Source organism: Polistes dominula, unplaced genomic scaffold, assembly GCF_049000335.1.
Source record: "Polistes dominula isolate Pdom_NZ unplaced genomic scaffold, Pdom_raw_medaka contig_25, whole genome shotgun sequence".
NCBI classification, from domain to species: domain Eukaryota; kingdom Metazoa; phylum Arthropoda; class Insecta; order Hymenoptera; family Vespidae; genus Polistes; species Polistes dominula.
In genome coordinates, this window is record NW_028301094.1 from 3209854 (window position 1) to 3223219 (window position 13366).

Sequence of the window (13366 nt, forward strand, 5' to 3'; positions counted from 1 at the left end):
TAATTGTTATTATTAATAAGCGATGTATTTACCTTCTACAGAATATCTTGATAAGAAAAAAAAATAAAAAACACAATAAGATAAAAAATAACGAACCTAGAGTGATATGAAATTGGTACACAGATTATTACTACTCAATTAAATGTTGTTTAAAATACTTTGAAAATTCGATTAATGTACGATAAAATATGTCATGAAAAATCATGATTTATGTATAGATATTTTTTTTTTACAGGTGTTTTTTGTTTAATTTTGGTCATAACCATGACTATTAAAATTATCGCCACATTAGCTTTTTCTGTATATAAAAAGATGAACATTTCGGGAACGACAGTATAATTTCGATTGAATTAATAATAAATACTCATATATAAAAATGGCTAAATTTCAACTCTTACTTGCTTTTCTTTTCGTAACCATTGTAACAATCTCAGCTATGGCAATCGATGGTAAGTAATTCAACAAAGTCATAGAAATTATTAAATTATATTAAATAATTTATTTTTTAATATATTTCAAGTACCTATAAAGATTTAACACTTTGATTACACATTTATTTGAAAATTACTTTGAAATATTATAATAATTTAAATTAATATTAAATATAATAATTAATTATACGAATATAAAAATTATAAACAAATGCATGACGTACTGATACGTCAAATGTAACCAAAGAGTTAAAATAAGAAATATACATAAATGAAATGTATAAATCTTGCATAAAATGTGACACTTTTTTAGATTCACAAGCTGGTTCACAAGAAGGTTCTAATGTGAACCAATCAGATGAGTATTGGCCTTGTGAGAATCCTGATAAAATTGCATGCTCCGCAAGCTGTACTTTCCAAGGACATTGGAAAGGTGGATATTGTAATGAAGATCGTGTCTGTATTTGTAACTGATATATTAAGATAAACAAAATAACTTTTCTATTACTTTTGTTAATTAATTACTCTAAATATTATAATGTAAATTTAGTGTAATTTTACATGTTTCGGATAATAATTCTGTCAAACGAACAAAGAAAAATTTGCATAAAGTTAATAGCTAATTTAATTGTATTTTTAAAATACCTCATATCTTGATAAATATAATTGCGTTTATATATTGTATATATTAATATAATTACAAAATATAATTACGTATTTATACTTATAATTATATTTTAATTATAAGTATAAATACAGTTATGTATTCTTCGGATATAATATTCTTGATATATATATATATATATATATATATATATATATATAATATAAATTATATTATATATTATATAAATACAAATTAAATTAAATTAATTATATTAAAATATAAAATAATTAAATTGATTATTAAAAACAATATATATATAATGTAGAATATAATATTTTTTATATAATACATATATTTAAAAAAAATAACTTATTAGAAAGATTTAATTATAATTTAAGTCACTATAGCAAACTGTTTTAATAAGTTTGGATTTTTTAACTAAATGTGTTGGTAATAATGACGTAGCTTTTGCCTAATCAAATCTTAAAAAATTAATCGAATATCTGATAATCGTTGTATCTAAAAAAAAAAAAAAATAAAATAAACTAATATTTATCTACGAAAATAATACAATAAAAAAAAATAAACACGTCATTTCCGTTGTTTTTGGCTTTTAATTAGGTAATCGATAAGGAACAAATTTTATCGAAAGATAAAGTAACTTTTTATAACATTAAATTATTATCACTGACCTAACAAATTAGGTTAAATAAATAGATATATTGTGAAATTTATAAAAATAGACCTAGTATAGTTATACATAGTTATGTAAATGATAGATAATATTAGTTTATCATTGAATGTGAATTATTCATTAATTTTTCTAACTTATAATTATCTACATAATAATTATGCTATTAATATTAATATCTATTAATATTATTGATTTTACTGATTTTTATTAAACTTGCAATATATTTGTATTTAGTATATTATATTAATTATAATATTAATTATAATTTTTATTATATTAGTAAATGATGTATTTAATTTTTTTTACAAGATATTCTGATAAGAAAAAGAAAAAGAAAAACGCAATAAGATAAAAATAAAGTACGAAGAATGATATCAAATTGGTACAAAGATTATAACTATTCCATTAAATGCTGTTGAAAATATTTCGAAAACTCGTGTAAAGTACGATGTGTAAAACGTCTTGTGAAATCGTAATTTATGTATAGATATTTGATCTACAGGTGTTTCTTGTTTAACTTCGATCTTTACCATAATGACTATTTACATTATCGCCATTTTAGATTTGTCTGTATATAAAAAGATGAATATTTCTATTGAACGACAGTATATAGTTTCGATTGAACTAATAATAAATACTCATTAGATAAAAATGGCAAAATTCCAGTTACTTTTTGTTTCTCTCTTTGTAGCATTTATGGTGGTCTCAGCATATCCAACTTTTAGTGAGTGATATATAATTATAAAAAAAGCTTTTCAAATAAAATTAATAAATATAATTTTCACAAAGAAATAGAATTAAAGTTAAATGAAAATAATGAAAAAAATTAAAAATATGACTAATTTTTTAGATATAAATCAAACTACCGAAGAATTGGAAAAACCTGAATGGGTTTGTGCATCTTATGGTGATTTTGGATGCGGTTTAAATTGTGCTGCTCATTTTCATTTCAAGGGTGGTTTTTGTAATAAAAACAAAGTCTGTTTATGTAACTAATTTAATGAAAGATAAAAGATAATTAAACGTATTGGAATTTGACAACCAAAATTACACTGTATATTATTATAACGTTAGAGGTAAATCTAATTTATTTTGTATACGATAAATCTAATTAAATAAATGAATGACTGTTAATATTATAATAATCAAATTTACGACACTCAGGAAATTTGATAAATTCAATCCAATGGATTTTATATCTCACATTCGATATACAATATTTAATATTAATCTTTGATAATAAATAATTATTTTGTAATTAATAATACCTTCTTATTATTATCATTTTTCTAAGCAATCAAATTACGAGAAAAAAAAGAATACTCTCGTTTATAATTTAGAAAACGAGTTGTTGTCGAAAAAAAAAAAAAAAGAAAAAAGATAAGAAATCATAAGATTAGACCAATTTCTATCTGATCTGTATCTGTATTTATTGTTGAACAATCTCGCACGAGTAATCACGTCTAATGTCATTTATTGACACATCCTGTTACACACTTGGGAAATCCAAGGTAACGAACTACGCACGTACATGTTCTGCAATTACGCGAAATTACGAACAGACAGCATCCACCGTGAAATTTGTCTTACAGCTAATATATTCTTAAATTACTGGTTCACTGACTCTGTTTTTTTTTTTAATCAACGATGTATTAATCTAAAAAGTTAAAATAAATTTTTAAATTTTACGAGAATTCTTTCTTTCTTTCTTCTCTCTTTGTCACGCTTACATGAACTATATATAAAAAATTATATATGAAAAAATAAATATAATAGAATATATATTGTTGTAAATAAAAAAATAGTTAATATAAGAAGTAAAAAAATTGGTATTTTTATAATAATAAAATATAGTAATAAAAAAATAATAATAAAATAAAATAGTAATAATAAAATATTTTTATTATTTTTTTTTTATTATTTTAAATTATATATTATCTATAAAATATATATAATATTTTATTTTATTAATTATTCATATTATCTATAAAATACATATAATATTATATATATATATATATATATATATAATATAATTATAGAAAATAAAGAAAATGATATATTATCTGAAATATAATTAATTAAAATAAAGAAAAGATTCTTTTATGATCATAGAAAAAAATATTTATTCCATAATAAATGAATAATCATCTTAATAAAAGTTTGAAAGATAATTGTTATCAAACGATAAATATTATATTTATCATAAACCATAATATATAGTTTTCTAATTTATTATATCGTTATACTTACAATTAATATTCTAGATACGTTATTACAGCTTATACAGATGTTAACGACCCATGCAAATCAACGAATGACTTCATCAATGAATCATTTATGTATCTTACATTCTTCTGACAAGTAAAAATAAACACATGTATATCTGTATGATAAATATAGCATAAGAATAAACATAAGGAAATGCATGAAGAATTATTTTAATAATCAATGGGCTTTACCCATTATCTCAACAGGAAAATCCATGTTTTTCTTAATACAAGGGGAATCACCGTTTACTTTTTCATATTCGTCAAGAGATAAAGGATTTTTATATTGACATAATGTTACATGGTACATTGTATATAAAGACCTGTATATAAAAAGAAACGAATTAAAGGAAGCTGCACACTTGACTTCGATAATTTTATCTAATAACATTACGAATCTTTCGTAAATTATTTAAAATGACAAAACTCTGTATTATTCTTTCTATTTTATTCGTCATAGTTGCGGTCAATATGGCTGCTCCTGTAGAAGGTAAATTATTTATTATGTGATAATAATTTAAAGAAATATATTATAAAATAGAACTTATATAGTTATTTATTACTTCAATAAATGTAATCATAAAAATATCTGAACGAATAAATAAATAATAATGAATATTTTCAGATGACAGATTAGAAAATTTAATGGAACTCGATGATGAATTCAGAGAGGACATGGTCGAGGAACGAGCTGATAGACAACGTCGAGTGACCTGTGACCTTTTATCCTTTGGTGGGATGATTGGTTCATCGGCTTGTGCGGCTAATTGTCTTTCCATGGGAAAAGCTGGAGGATATTGCAGCAGTGGTATTTGCGTGTGTCGCAAGTAAGCCTCGTTTTCTTTTATTTTTCTTAATTAATCATTATAAACTTATTATTGTGTTCTTCTCTAAAAAAAAAAAAGAAAAGAAAAAAAGATCTATTAATTTCTTGTCACTAATTTCCTTCCTTTTTTTTGCTTTCAGAGATTCTTTCAAGGATTTGTGGAATAAACGATTTGGTTGAAATCAACAAATATTTCTATATCGTCTACATTCAACATTTTGATAATTTAATGTATCACTTTTTATTGTAAAAATACAAATACTAAAAAAATATATGTATCTTTATATATAAAAATTCAGTATTACAATGTTTGTCCAATAATAATTTCGAAACTACAGAATCGATCTTAATGAAATCTTTTTTATTTTGTGCAATTTTTTTCAATTTAGAATATAGGATAGTTTTTATTGCGATTATTTTTTAGTTTCTATTGCTAATTTAAGGATTTATTAATTAAAGCTTATCTAAGTCTTTAAGTTCTGTAAGTTTTCAATAGATGGCGCTGTATTACAATTCAATTATTTCAATTTACATACGACATAATCTTACTTTTTCTATTTTTTTTTTCATGTATTATTATTTTATTTATTTCATTCTAATTGTGGTATTATTTAGTGTGCTTTTATAATTTACCAAATAGTTTCAAATTATATTAAATCGACAATTTATAACAAAGCCACAGCAACGTGTGGTCAGAGCATCTTAGTATGCCATATATATTGTTCTTTTTAAAATTTTCGAGTCTATTTTATAATAACCTAATTTGATTTTCCTGTTTTTTTCTTCTACTTTTTATTTCAAAACTTTCATCAAACTTTTTCCTATCAATCGAACGCAGCTCTCTCTCTCTCTCTACTTTCTTTTTTTCTCTCTTTCATTCTCATTTAGATTTTAATGAGTTTTTTTTTCCGAATGGTCATCAAAATGAGTTCGATCTTATTATATCATCAAACTTAAACGTTTATACACACATATATATATATATTATATCTACAAATGTGATATATGAGAAAAGCGAATAGAATTTTGCGACGAGAAGATGTATTGAATCCAATAAGAGAGACACAGAGAGAGAGAGAGAGAGAGAGAGAGAGAGAGAGAGAGACAATTATAAAAAAATAATGAAAAAAAAAAACAGGGAGAACGATCAAGAAACCAATAATGCTTTGTACTTTAATGTACACTTAAAAATTCGAGATATGATAGTTTTGTTGTTCGATTTTTTTCGACTCGCAATTATTGAAACCTCTTTCCCCTTTTTTTTCCCCCTTTGTTTCTAGAAATTGGACCTGTAACTGACTGGATCAGATTGCTTCCTGCACTGATGATGATTCCTATGAACTCTTTCGACTGAAGGGCCCTAGAGGATCACACAAATACGCCTGCGATACGCACTTACGAGTCTTTCCGAGCTTTCATTAAAAATTCGACTCTTTGCGGGATCCTGTTAGTCCTGTATTTCCTCTTATTCTCCTTCCCCCCTCCCTCTCTACCACACCCCTATCACCATACGTCCGTCTATCTATATATTTTTATCTCTCCCTCTCTCTCTTTTTTTCTTTCTTCCTTTCTCTTTCTTTCTTTCATTTCACATTTCCTCGTCTCGCCATATTTCATTTGCATGAATACTCACATACATATATATATATGGATATGTATTCCCATGCAACCAGTTTCATAGTGGTCATATTCCTGACTGCTGCGTATCATCGCAGTTTTATTCGTTTGCGTCGTCCAACCAGATGCTTTTGAAAATTATTATTATATTTTTTTAACTTGATACGCACGTGGTTCTAATAAAAAATTCCATCTTCAACGACAAATATTATTGATTAGCAAGCGTACAAAATTTTGTTGAATAAAAATTAAATCATCATATCTTTCTTTTTTCTCTCTTGCAATTGTATTTGACGATCAAGAAGATGGAAACTGAAAAAAAAGATCGTCAGAGAATATTTGAAAGGAATTACAGCTTTCTCCTGATAAATCGATCTCGACAGATGACATCAACTATTATTTTATTTACGTTTCATTCTCGAGTTTTAAATCTGTTACATTGTTAAATGACATTTTCACGTCTCTCCTATAGTACGAAACTGTGAAAAGAAAAAAAGGGACGTAACTTCGAATTTTGTATTCTATACCATTTCCATTTTGAACTTTTATTATTCTCAATAATGTTGTTATCTTATCAAAATATATGTTTCTTTATGGATTAATATGAAATAAAAATCAATTTAAAAAGAAATTTCATTCGATTTACCTTTGAACTAAATCATTCTCAAATTTATCATTGTATAATATTTTGGGTTATATTTTTTATTTATAACTTTGTGTTCTCATGTTAGAATATTACACGTATAGAAAAAAAGAAAAAATGTGAACATTTCTATCCCTATTTTATTCATTGTCAATGAAAGAAGAAAAATAATAACGTGATATGGATGAAAAAGGAGGCGTCAACAAAATTAAAAGGTATAACATGACCACCAAAGAGTGTTATTGAATTTCACTATACAGGATCACATACTACTACTCGATGCTATTTCCGATAGTAAGTATTATACTATAGTATACGTGGCTTTTGCGTGTTGTATACTTTTCGCCGATCGTAATGGACCACTGATGTAATGGATTATATCTCCCCGTGAGTGGGCTTTTATAGTTTCTCTCTTCGTTTAAATGTGTCACACAATTGTATCGTGAAAGGGTGATAATGCATACATAATGGGAGAAAGGGATTCGATACGCCATCGGAATGTCTCGTTTCAAGTATTAATTTCTTATTGATTTTACCAACGAATGGATTTTCTGCAATTTTTTTTTCCTTTTCTTCTTTTTTATTATCCTCGTCGATTATCTTTACATTTTATTTAAATAGGATTCTAACGGTAAAATTTAATTACGATCTTTTTTTTGCGTTGAAATTTTAACCACACCGACTAACGGTAAGCCGTGAAATTTCTTATCGCGAAAATGTATTATTTTTAAATTTTATATTATAACTTGATTTATTTTTTTTTTTTAAATACTTACATTGCGTATTTTTAATGTACTATAATATAATAAATCAATACACGGATTAAAAAATAATATATGTATATCTATTTAAAACGTTCATATGTAGCAAACGATGAAGTAGAATTGATCGCAATCCTACTACAATATTCCGTGCTTCTCTAAGAGATGTCGTTACTGGATAATTCTAATAATTTTTTTATCACTAATTATAACAATAATTATATATTAGACTATTATATATATATATATATATAGATTATGTGTGTCCTAGTTAATTGACAAAATATAATTTGTAATAGAGTTTGTAACACTTCTTGTAATCTATGTCTAAAGTATATAGATATTTCATCGATTAAAATAAATATCAGTTTTATCATCAATATATTTTGTAATATAACTTTAATTGTAACGTTCTATTTTATTACAAAATATTAATATTGATAACAACTAATATCGGATGGAGATATAATGAGACAATAGCCATGACGCGAGTTGCAATTTCAAAATTCAAACGTCAATTTTCCAATCATTTTTTAATAATACTACGAACCCTTCACTATCGGATGTAATTAAAATACTTGTTGTACGTGAAATTTCGTGCTCAGACACTTTAACTAATTCGAAACAAAGTGGCAATCGAATTACGAAAGTATCTTCCTCTTTTGTAATTGGTCAATAATTTTCAAGTTCTTTATCAAACGCGATGATTAATATTTAATGAAAACGAACTAAATTACAGATAAGCAAAAAACAAATTCAAAACAATTTATTATTTCATAGAATCGTATCAAAAAGTCTTAAAAAGTCGAAAGAAACTTTGTAATGTATCCAAATAGAGAATAATAAAGTTCAAGTGAAAATTAAACTCGTGACCTGGTGTAGTAGTTGTCTAGTGCTATAGAAAATAAAGTCAATTATAAAGTTTTCCAACGATAAACAAAGTACGATCCATATTATTTTTAGAACTACGTGAAATATATTTACCTATAAAAAAAAAAGAAATAAAAGAGTAAAGTTGAATTGTTGAAATTGTTTAAATGTTTTCTTTTCAATTGCTATCAATCTTCATTACTTTATTGCACCAAAATTTTCTCGTAATGGGAAAAACGATTGTACGGTTAATGTCTATACTTTGAAACAAAAAATGGATAGCAATGATAAAGATGAATCACTAACCTCTAACCACCCAAAAAAGAATGCTTAGAAATTGGTAGAGAATTTCTAGGATTCTAGAATTAGCAAATTACGCACGCGTAATACTCTCGACAAGCCGATCGTTCAACCAACCTCAGGATAAACGCAATTTCCTCTAAGAGAGGCTAATGCAGGAGTTAGTAGACGGGCTACGCTTTAGGTCACGACATAATCCGATTTTCCCTAGCGTTAATTCGCGTACCGGTCGAATCTAGCATGTAACCGTACGTTGGTCGCATTATTTCCAACGTAAGCACTTGTTTCGAGAGCACTATAGTCCCCTTCCTCTTCGAACATTCATCCTTACGATCCTCTTCTATCCAATGAATTGAATACATCTTTGTCAAATTCGTACGTGATCGTATTATTGATATTTGAGATGCTCTTTAAAATTGTTATCATCTTTCGACTTAATTTATCTTTTCAAATAAAACACATTTTTATGTTTAGCTATCTACGAAATGTTTTATTAACATTTAAACGAAAAAAAGAGATGTTTACGAGGAAAAAATGTAACCATTTGTAAAAAGTACTTTTCCTTCATGGATCCAACGAGGTATACATATATATATATATAGTCAAATTTTCTAATAACAATTTTCACAAGTATCGCTACTCTATTTCAATTTATTTTATTTCGATAGGAACACATTTCTATCGTGTATATCATATCACGCTTTTATATTTCTTTATCACATTTTTATTTATTGTATATATATATATAAATTCATTTTTAATAGCGATAAGAAAAAAATATAAAACAATCAAATCAATTGAGACGAATTATCCTGCATGAAAAGAAAAAAAAATTAAAACGTAAAATATATTTTTTAAAGGATCTTTTAAATGGGTTAAAAATTTCTAAACGATGGGGTAAAGTTGTCCTGTTGCGCGTTGTCCCGAAATAATCGGCCATTTACTCGTACCCAATCTCCGGTCCAATACCTCTCTCTCTCTCTCTCTCTCTGGTGATGCTGGGTCCACTCTCCTGTTCATTCTCGGTCTATTCTCTATGGTGACGTGCATGGCACGCATGCAACTAGAACGGCTTAGAACGATTACGAGGGGATCCGTAGCGAGCCTCGTTCAATCAATCAGCTGTTTCCATATTAGCGTTTCCTGGCACGTACGCGTACGCCGCGTTACCTGTTCCTCTCTGTTTCATTGCCTTTACCTCCCCCTTTTCCCCTCCTCACCACCTCTCCTTCCATCCCTTCCTCCAGCCCTATCTCTCTTCCTCTTCCATTCTCCAATCCCCTCTGGCCTCCTCGTCCCTTGAACCCTCCAATTTCCTACTCGACATTCCGCAGTCGAAACTCGTCTTTGCCATATTGGAACTCGTGTTTCCCCGTTCTCACAGAGAATCTATGTGTGTGTATATATATAGACATGGAGATTAGAAATCTCAGCGATATAACAAAACTAAAGGTTTCCAGGTTGATTCTAGAGATCTAAATTGAAATGCAACTTGTTTAACACAGTATATATATATAAATAGGATGCTCCGGCCAAACATTGCTGTGGCTTTGTTATAAAATTTTGATTTAATATAATTCTGAACTATTTAATGTAGTTAAATTAATAATCACTAATAATTTATGGGAATTCAAATTAGACATAAGACAACATAAAATAAATAATAATACACGAAGAAGTATAAAAAGTGAAGTTAGTTGTCATACGTAAATCTGAAAAAATGTATAACGTGAATATATCGAAATAATTGAATTGTAGTACAGCGCCATCTATTGAAAACTTACATAACTTCGAGATTTAGATAATCTCTAAATAGTAAATCCTAATTAGCAATAAAAAATACGTAAATAATCGCGATAAAAACTGTCCTATATTTTAGGTTGGAAAATTCATACAAAATAAAAAAAGATATATTTTTAATATAAATTTATTCGGTAGTTTTTCAATTAGCAGTAATAATTTATCGATAGATATTATGAGCAACGACTAATGTATATTTGTCTTGAATTGTTTTAGTTTTTTTTATATTTTATTTGTGTTTTTTAGTATTTAAAATTTTCTTATCTCCGAAAAATCAAAAACGCGTATAAATTTAACGAAGGACATACCGCATAACTTCTTCCCTATTTATTGTCATTATCGACGATCCAAATATCGAATTGAAGTTGGCAGCAATAAGCCGATATTGCATTTTTTCTTCCTTTTTGGGATATATGCACTACACAGGGATTTTATCTAACTGAAGTTTGAAGACTTTCCTAGCTCGCAGGATTCACGTTTTCTTCGAAAGAAAGAAAAGAACCGATTTGATCTTGTTGCTTTTAGAGAGCAATCCCTGATTACTCTATAAACGAAAAGATTCACGGTAATGAGGTTGGAGTACGCAAAGAAGAAGTTTATAAATAGACGATGGTTCTTTTAAAAGTAAATCCTTTAATAAAAAAAATATATATATATATCTAAAAGAAACGGATCGATAATGTTGAACCTTTACGGAATTGCTTTTCGAATTGATTTTCCAGTTTCGGATAAAATAGAAACACATGAGACTATAGGTAGGATTTGAGGGAGGAAGGGAGGGAAATAAAAAAAAAAGTGTAAAACGTTTGGATAGAGAAAAAAAACATTAAAAAAAGGTCAAGGGAAAAAAGATGGCCGGCAGGGAAATGAACGATAGAAATGATCTATACAGTTCCTAGGTAAATCCTCGAAATATTATCAGCGAAATAGCTAACGATCCGGATATACTTGAATAATTGGCTCCCACATTCGGACCGTTTGAACGATGACAAATAACTACCCATCCGAGTCGACTCGTTCCAATATTCTTCGTACAAGCCCGAACGCGTGAACCAACGTCGTGCGACCATTTTTCTTTACCATATTCACCTATCGATCGCCCAGCTGCGATTCGATATCCAACGATTTATCCTTCCTTTCAAATCGCGAATCTCTACGGTTCCCTTGAAAATGAATCCTCTCGCATCTTTCTCCTTCTCTTTCTCTCTCCCACTTCTATTCCTATATCTTCCTATTTTTCTATTCTTTTTTTTCTAACCACATAGATTATTATCGAACTATTTCACATTCGGTTATTCGTAATTCAAGTCATATATTTTTTTATTTTTTATTGCACAGGATTGAACGATTAGAACAAAATGATATTTCGTATTGTTGTTAGTTAAAAAAAAAGCAAACATGACTTGTCATACGTGAAATTAGTTAGAAAAAGTATAGGACTGTACGATCGACAAGAAATTTTCGATCGACACATGCTGCGGCTTTGTTCATTTTCACCTTTTGAAACATTTCGGTCGATCGATTTTAACGTAGGTACACACCGAGCCAACCTGAATAAGTAGAGGCTGGCGAACGGATTGAGAGAGAGAGAGTGAGAGAGATAAAGAGAATGATGATGAAGGGAAAGAGAAAGGGAAAGAAAAAGAGGGAAAAAAAGGAGGAATAGAAACGCCACCGCGGAAACGAGATCGCGAAATAAAAGGGTTGAGAGAGTCGGGCATGACGTGAACGGAGCAAAAATAGAGAGAAAGAGAGACGAAGGGGGGAGTTGGAAGGTGGATAGAAGAGCAAGGTAGTGGAAGAAAAAAAAAAGTGTAGGAAGAGAAAGAGAGACAGAAGAGAAGAGAAGGGAAGAGACGCAGACGCGTTGTGCCTGGTTTTCAACCCGCATACTGTAGAGAAGAGGACGGTTATAGTTTTTACTATCTTTCTCTTTCGCTCTTACTTTTTCCTAGCTTTCTCATTTTCTTTCTCTTTCTCTCTATCTCTCTTTTACTCTCTCTCGATCCTTCTAGCTCGTCCTTAACTTCTTCCTCTTTCTTCATCTCTCTTCGCAATAGCAGAAAAACAAATTTTAGTTCTTCGTCTGAAGGCTGTACGTTAGTATCTCTCACCCAGTACACAAGTACTGAGATAGCACCACCACTACCAACAACCACTACTACCACCAACAACCGTTGTTACTACCGAACCCGAGAGCATCAGTCGTTCGAACCGACCCTCCCCTTACCCTCCGTTGGCGGTGTGGTGCTTTGAATGTAACTAATTAGTAACAACGTTCAACGTGACGTAATAAGCAGACGGTTTCTAGAAGCAGCAACAGCAACAGCAACAGCAATAGCAGTAGTAGTAGCAGTAGCAGTAGTAGACTCGCTGCAGCGTGCAGCGCCCTCGTTATCGCTTTATTTCGAAGTTTTCATCCCCCTCGACAACCACTTTATTTTTTCCACTGAGAACACGAGCTTCTCTTTTTCTCTTCCTCTCCCCCTCCCGTTTCCCTCTCTCTCTCTCTCTTTCTCTCTCTCTTTGTCTAACTTTTTTCTCAGC

General features: G+C 28.7%; 1 protein-coding gene and 1 long non-coding RNA gene across 3 annotated transcripts; both read left to right on the forward strand.

Annotated features, from left to right (window-relative positions):
* The first annotated feature begins 400 nt into the window (after window positions 1–400).
* Def1 (defensin 1) lies at window positions 401–5122 on the forward strand. 2 transcript variants are annotated; one of them, XM_089176557.1, is made up of 4 exons: window positions 401–449; window positions 790–820; window positions 4683–4829; window positions 4969–5122. In XM_089176557.1, exons 1-4 carry the CDS (start codon window positions 437–439, stop codon window positions 5006–5008), a joined length of 231 nt encoding a protein of 76 aa, XP_089032683.1. In that variant the 5' UTR covers window positions 401–436; the 3' UTR covers window positions 5009–5122. The 2 variants fall into 2 exon arrangements, with proteins under 2 accessions (XP_089032683.1, XP_015171434.1); XM_015315948.2 differs by lacking the exons at window positions 401–449; window positions 790–820 and adding an exon at window positions 4333–4492 and having other exon boundaries at window positions 4628–4829.
* LOC149031212 (uncharacterized) lies at window positions 2242–2761 on the forward strand. The gene is made up of 2 exons (XR_016177918.1): window positions 2242–2456; window positions 2583–2761. It is a non-coding gene; the product is annotated as an uncharacterized LOC149031212 (long non-coding RNA).
* Window positions 5123–13366: the final 8244 nt, after the last annotated feature.

Coding starts and splice junctions, on each gene's coding strand:
- Def1 (XM_015315948.2), top strand. CDS start 4,420: ATGACAAAACTCTGTATTATTCTTTCTATTTTATTCGTCATAGTTGCG. Junction 4,493..4,627: donor TATGGCTGCTCCTGTAGAAG/GTAAATTATTTA, acceptor GAATATTTTCAG/ATGACAGATTAGAAAATTTA. Junction 4,830..4,968: donor GGTATTTGCGTGTGTCGCAA/GTAAGCCTCGTT, acceptor TTTTGCTTTCAG/AGATTCTTTCAAGGATTTGT.